General features: G+C 35.6%; 1 protein-coding gene across 1 annotated transcript in view; it reads right to left on the bottom strand.

Annotated features, from left to right (window-relative positions):
* Positions 1-7,500, bottom strand: part of LOC137633192 (solute carrier family 2, facilitated glucose transporter member 5-like) — an 82,923-nt gene that overhangs the window by 38,717 nt on the left and 36,706 nt on the right. Inside the window, exons 2-3 of the mRNA XM_068365347.1 lie at positions 7,190-7,297; positions 1,836-1,996 (exon numbers count right to left, since the gene is read on the bottom strand). Coding sequence (XP_068221448.1) covers positions 1,836-1,996; positions 7,190-7,297 — 269 coding nt within the window. The remainder of the gene's footprint in view (positions 1-1,835; positions 1,997-7,189; positions 7,298-7,500) is intronic.

Below are 7,500 nucleotides of genomic sequence, written 5' to 3'. Positions count from 1 at the left end.
TTGAAAATTAATTTGTAATGCATATTTAAACATAAATTTAGGCATTTAATTTTACATTTTTAATAATTTTGATTTCTAAACACTTAGCATACATCATACTTGATGATAAAAGCTTACTACAGTATTTCATTTTACATGCCCTTGTAGAATATTTTTTTGATAATTTTGATTGTTTCTTACCTATTTCATATTGCTCTGAAGTATACTTTTATGAAAAAAGTACTCATAGGTCCAAGTACTGGGTTATTCAAGCCAAATCCATATGTCCTTTCTCACCTAATCTATTTTATATATTTTTTCAATGTGTAATTACGTTCGTATCTTATACGCGGTTACTGTACTTTCTTAGCTTCGTTATTGAATTTCTAAGTACTGTAATAGATTGCAAAGAGTAGTTAATGGGCACCATATTTACTATAAGAATGTGATATCTGGTGTTCCTCAGGGTAATGTTCTTAGCCCATTACTTTTCATACTACATTATGTACATATGACATGTGGTTTGGACTAGAAAACAAGCTTGTTGCATATGCAGATGATGCTACTCTCTTTACATCAAATCCATCTTATAAATGTAGATATAGGACTGATGAACTCCTTAATAGAAATATAGCTAAAATTAGTGTACAGTATAGTGTTAATTATTGGGCATGAAGTTAAATCCTAACAAAGCTGAAAGTATTATTGTAAGTAGGTCGAGGACAGTAGCGCCTCAACATCCAGATCCCTACATTGATGAGCTTTGTATAACTATGTATAGCTCCTTTAAAATTTTAGGTGTGATTCTTCATTGCAAATTTAATTTTGAGAAACTCATTTGGGCTGTTTCTTCTTCAAATGCACAAAAATGGCTTATTGAAAGTCTCTTGAAATTTTTGGTGGTCAATCTATTCTGAAGAAAGGTTTTCTTTCTTTCCTTCTAACTTCTTATGAGTATGAGGATCTATCAATTTTTTTTATTCTCCATCTGGATATTAATCTCTGGCACCATCCTCCAGTTAGTTCTTTATGCATGTTGCAAAAGATTTTTTCATAATTCTGACCTTTTACATTCACATCTTACCAGACAGTACCATCCTGTTCATAATACTAGGTATGCAGTTAGTCTAATAGTCATGCCTTCTCCATCATAAGGCACAAAAATACATAATATTCTAGAAGTTTTATTCTAACTATGACCAAGTTGTGGAATGATCTTCGTAATCAGGTACTTGAACCGGTGGAATTTCAGAAGTTCAAACTTGCAGCTAATGCTTTATGTCAAGCAGGTTGACATAAGTCTCTTCATACTTTGTATATGACAGATCTATAGCAACGTTATTAATGAACTTAAGATATTTTGTATTCATTACATCTCATAGCTTATTTATTTCCATATTTAATTTCCTCACTGGGCTATTTTCCCTGTTAAAGCCATTGGGCTTGTAGCATCCTACTTTTCCAATTAGGGTTGTAGCTTAGCTAGTAATAATAATAATAAGAAATTTTAATTACCTGCACTGAATTTCTATAAAGTTTTATATGAAGCATTTATTCGTTGATCTTATTCTAAGCTTCTTAACTTTAATTTGCTAAAGATGCTAAATGACCCCTTGGGTTCCAGTGTTTGGTGCGAGGCCCAAATTCCCTAATCATTTCCATGCTTTTTACAAAATAAAAAGAAATCCTATAACAATGAATATTCAAGAGATTTAATCAACCCATCATCAGTAATACCACAACAAAATTTATAGCTGCATGGACAAATCTGGACTAAGCTACTCAGGATACAGTATTTCACACAAAAATGAAATCTTAAAAGGGTAAACTGTGATTTGTAGTACTATATCACTCACCTTCCTCCTTTATGTGCCAAGAACCCTCCTAAAGGGCAGCCCATGACTGCCCCAATTACATAAGTAGATACTATGACGGCCCATACATATAGTTCTTCGGTCTGGGTCAATAAGTGTTCTGAGTGAGCCAAGACTGTAGCTTTCACCCATGTTCGGATGATCTGAAAATCACATTTGAAGCTCAGTTTTATTCCTATATACATTAATTCAAAGGTTATTGCAGCATCCTTTTGATCCCCAGTTGCATATTGGGGCTGAATGGCCTTCCAGGCCTCAGTACATGTCCTTGGCCGAAATTCACATATCTAATTCAGATTTTACATTAATGAAACTCTGAATGAAATTCAACCCTGATTGGTCGTAGTGCCATCTATGTAGGTCACTAAGTGAAATGTAGACATAGCAAAAGGATGATTTTTGCAGTGTACCTCCAGTCCATTGTGTTAATAAATGGGTGATGTTGGCACAAGCGGTAAGCCAATGTAGAAATGATACACACAATTCTATACTAATTATCAGGTGGTTTATTATGTCTTGGAAGACAATCTTCTGTAATAAATTGGCAAGTATAAAAAGAGCACGATGTGGATATGACTATCTGACTGATTAAATGACTAAATGGAAGAGAACAGAACAGAGGGCAGTCACAGTTATCATCCCTATATATAGACAAAGGGAACTTGTAGAATCCTACCAGAACATGTGGACCCTTATATCTGTAAACAAACGAACATCCAGCACGGTCTGTGCGCAGTACGTATGTAGATTTTCAACATCCTTCTTTTTATAAATTAAGATAAACATTTCATCTTATAATTAACATTTAACTGTTAGTTACATATCCTCAAGATCAAGATTTCAGCTTCTACAGAAAAATTCTTATCAATTACAGAATGATAAAAATTTATAAAATTAATTTTGGTTAGTCCCTTTCTAGACATAGTCTTTCAGTTTTACTGTGTGTTTTCTTTCCCTTTGAGTATGTTCTACAGTCATAGGTTTTTCTGCTTGTCTTGCAGGTTTCAGGTTCCTCGGACTTCTCTGCCTTGGACTTCCAGACCAATTAGTTTCACTTAGGTGATGAGAATTATCTTCACTGGGGGTTGATGGTCAGGTTCACTGTGGGTTGTCTTGCTAGGTATAGCAGTTTAATTGCTGGTATTGTGGTATTTGTCAGTATGCTGGAGTTAACCTTGATTATGGCAGAGATATGGATCGGGTTCTAGTTCAAATGTCTCGGATCTTGGTCTCAAATCAACTTGGTTTCTGACATAAGTTCCGCTATCCTGGCCTTGGATGAAATATTTTCTTTCAAGTAGATGTTTTGTGATTCTGCTTGCTTTCCATGATCTCTCAGTATTGTCATTCTTCCTGGGGACACACAGATTAATTTTAAGTTCTGGTAGCTCTTTAGCTCCCCTATTATACGACTTCTCTATCGCTAACTTTTGCTGCATCTTAGTCGTTTATTTCCTCTTTTATCTGTTTTATAGGCAGTTGAGTCACAAATTGCCTGTCAAACATTGCTTCAGCAGGACTAACAGATTCTTGTCTTGGAATGCCTCTTTGCTTGAGTAGTGCAAGATACATGTTCAAACCTTCTTTTAAACATTTCTTCCTTATGTTCTTAACTACTTAACATTGCATTATTGGTGGTAAGTTGATGGAGATTTGGTGGTCAACATTCCATTCTTTGATGAAGTTCTGGAATTCGCTACTATTGAACTGTGAACCATTGTCACTCACCAAAGTCTTAGGTCTTCCAAATCTAGCACACATCTTCTTGATTCCATGAGTAACATTTCTCGCTGTTAGAGATTTCAGGTAATCATACTCGATGAAATTGATGCCATAGTTGACAACTACTAGATAGTCACGTCCTTCAAGCTCAAGTAAATCGCATCCAATCTTCTCCCACGGTTGTCTTGCTAAATCATTTGTGATGAGTAGCTCATTCCTGTTGGCTGGCTTCAGCTCTTGGCAACTTTGACACTTATTTGCCATCATTTCAACTTCTTTGAGCATTCCAGGCCAATAGATAGTCTCTCTTGCTTGCCTCATCATTGTTCCTTGAGCAGTGCGAGAAGCGTGCAGTAGCTTTTTAATCACTGGATGATAACATTTTGGTATAAAGATTATTTCACCTTTTATATATCATATAATTTTCATATGCTAATGTCTCTCGAAAATCAAAGAAATTTTCTGCTTCATCCTCTACTTCATGCCTGAACTCAGGCCAATCATATAGGATATAATCTATTGATGGATCAATTGCAGTTGCCTTTGGATTTCTTCCTTCCAGAGGTGCAAATGAGCAGATTCTTGGATCTGGCATATCACTGCTCATCCAAGTAAGCTCAGCTTACCATATCTGCCAGATATAACTTATCTCCTTTCATCCATACAAACTCATAATAATAGTGAAAAATCCTCAGTGATTGAATTCGCCTAGTTACCTGACTCAGTGGTTTTGGCAAATTAACTTTAAATGGTTTATGGTCTTAATGGATTATCACCTTTCTTCTGAAGGTACATTTATCAAACTTCTTTAACCCAAATACTATTGCTAGTTTCTTTTTCGTGGTGAGATCATCCACGTTCATTTGATCAGAGATTTCTAGAAGCATATTCTATAGGCCTTTCATCTTGAACTATCTACTTAGAGAACCACTTCCATATCAGTGTCATAATTTGCAAGTACAGGAGAGTTGCACATCTATTTTAGTCGCTTGAATGCTTGGTCACATTCTTTAGACCAGACAAAATTAACTTTGTTCCTTAGGTCCTTAGAAAGGTTCGGGATGAAATGAGCTAAATAGTGCACCATACCACAGAGACAATGGACTCTGGTGAAATCTGGATTCAGCATTTCTTTAATTGCATGAACTTTTTCCTCACCGGCCTTATTACCATCTTTTGTCAATCTGTGGCCAAGAAATTCAATTTCACTCTTGTTTCAGGTGCGTTTTCTCTTGGTTCAGGATAATGTGTTTCTCCATGCATCATTTTAACAGGTTATTAAGATTCACTACATGATCCTTTTCAGGTTCTTCCTTGCACAAGTTCAAACCTGTAGCAAATGTTTTTATGTTGAACAGGCAGACATAAGTCTCTCTATAGTTTATATATGAAATATCTGTTTTAATGTTGTTACTGTTATTAAGATATTTTAATTGTTCATAACTTCTCTTGTAGTTTATTTCCTTATTTCCTTTCCTCACTGGACTATTTTTCCTTGTAGGAGCCCTTTGGCTTATAGCATCCTGCTTTTCCAACTAGGATTGTAGCTTAACTTGTAATAATAATAGTAATGATAAGTTTAAAACTATTATTCACAATGCAACAGCAGGTTTTCCCCTAGTTTAATCTCGGCCCTCTGACCTCAATGCTGGGCTGTTGGGTATGCCCCAATTTTTATAAAACACATTGAGTTATATGAATCCCTTTCTTATGTCCCACACTGAAATAAGGTTGTAACACTCCTCATTTAAAGGATTGACCAACCTCCTTTAACTTTTACGACATAATGCAACTCCTGGGTCATGTGTGTTAATTTTGATAAGACAAATTGAGTTATGTGATACTCTTTACTGGATTTATGTTGCAATGAAATAAGATTCCAATCTGTGTTATTTGAAGAACTTGAGCCTCTTCTAACTTTTACCTCTTTTTGCACCTACTTGGGTTTTCCCGTTTCTTATGAGATCCCAGGTCTCAATGCTGGGACATATGGCCCAATTATAAAAAAGGAGTGTTATGGTTCACTTTATCTTGTTACACATCAAAATTAGATTTTGATTTTTCTTATAAAGTACTGACCAACCTCTTGTAATTTTTACTTCATAATGCAACTCCTGGTTCCCTTCCGGCTGCCCCTTGGCTCTGAATACCTCCCCCACCCCCGTTACACCTTGGCACTGAAAGGCCCCTAGACCCAGCTCTTTGATCTTATGGCCAAAATTCCATACATCCAGCTGTTTAAATGATGTCTGTCATTTTATCATTTTTGTAATGTCTACTGAGTAAACTTGGAAATCATTGGCTCTCCGAAAATAGTACCTGCGGTAATAATTATCATGATGAATGGGTGCCAATCGTTAAAAATATTTCCCAAAAATACACTAATCAAGACACGCTAATGAAATTTTCAGGCATTATTAGCACTATAATAAGGCATATCCTCTGTAAGTTTTATCATCCTACAGGGGAAATAAAGGATTTTATGAATAAAAATGTGAAAATCGGAGCTAGCGAATTAAAAGTTATTTGGTGACCAGTGAGAAACTACTGTCTTGAATTGAAATTCGCTCTGACATTGTTTGTTTATCCACCTGGAACAAGCACACGAAGTTTTATCAAAATCGAACAGTAAATAAGCACACAGCAAGAAAAAAACGAGCAATAACTTTAGTGAAAGCCCGGCTGGGGATGGAGGGATACCTAAAAAATAAATATTCACCAAATTTAAAATCTCGATTTAGGGAAAAAACCTGAGAGTTTGTAGGTATTATGTTCACTTGATGGCCTAAAACATCTAAATAAAATATTACTTAAGGCATAAGAGCAGGACAAGCAAAGAAATACACCCCTCTCCCGAAAAAGAAAAAACGAGAAATTACGATTTTTGTCTGATGACAAAAATATTGGATATAAAATCATAGTCACCCCTGAGCCCATTTTCTCTGATGTCACTGATATGAGAAAACGACTTTGTACAGTGTTTAAGGGGTAAACTATAAAAATTAGACAATTACTAATGATATTTCGTATTTTTACTGTTAACATAAGGGGGGCGTTGATGACCAGGGGGGGGGGGGGCATTATAGAGGCTGGAGATGAATTCTACACATATCACGACCTTCTGATAGGCAAAAGGAAGACTTTTAGCAAAGAAAAAAATATTGGCAAAAATCACCCTTGTAACATGGAGCCTACGCTTAACTTAATTTCACAGTAATGAGATGTTTAGATTCATATTTTAAAGCAAAGCACAGTTGAAAATACAAAAAACAAAGAATTGCAAAGGGAGATCCTAGTTTAAACTTTATTATTATCTCTGAAGGTTCCAAGTGAAACTAAAGATTATCTGTAAAGGTTCTAATTGAAACAAATTTCACCCAGTGATTCCAATAAAAATTAGAATATACGATTAAAACTTGGAATTGTAATAACAAAAATTATGATAAGAAATTGTACATGAAACTTATGATTGAAGATTGAAACTGAAGCAAAGTGCAACAGGATTCTAATTGAAGCAATATACTACAGAATTGGTTTTGAAACATATAAAAAGAAGATTCTCGTGGAAATGAAAATTACAGAAGAGGAATATTATCAAAACGAAATTTGCTGACCTCTTGAGGAGTGTTGATGACCCCTAAGCAGTAGCCAGCTGGGATTCCTGACCCTAGCACTGTGGCGACGACAGGAATGATGACCCAAATCGACACGGGCTGTTTCTCCTGAAATTAAAAAGGAAATTATTCAAAGACTGAAGACAGAAGAAGAAAGGCGCGATGTTAGATTAGTGTGCATACTAATTTGACTCTCTCTCTCTCTCTCTCTCTCTCTCTCTCTCTCTCTCTCTCTCTCTCTCTCTCTCTCTCTCTCTGCCAGTGACAAGTAAAAATGACTGGATTGCATTCTCTCTCTCTCTCTCTGCCAG

This window comes from Palaemon carinicauda, chromosome 42 (assembly GCF_036898095.1).
Source record: "Palaemon carinicauda isolate YSFRI2023 chromosome 42, ASM3689809v2, whole genome shotgun sequence".
Classification (NCBI taxonomy): domain Eukaryota; kingdom Metazoa; phylum Arthropoda; class Malacostraca; order Decapoda; family Palaemonidae; genus Palaemon; species Palaemon carinicauda.
The sequence above is the reverse complement of the archived record's forward strand: the minus strand, read 5'-3'. Positions and strand labels throughout refer to the sequence as shown.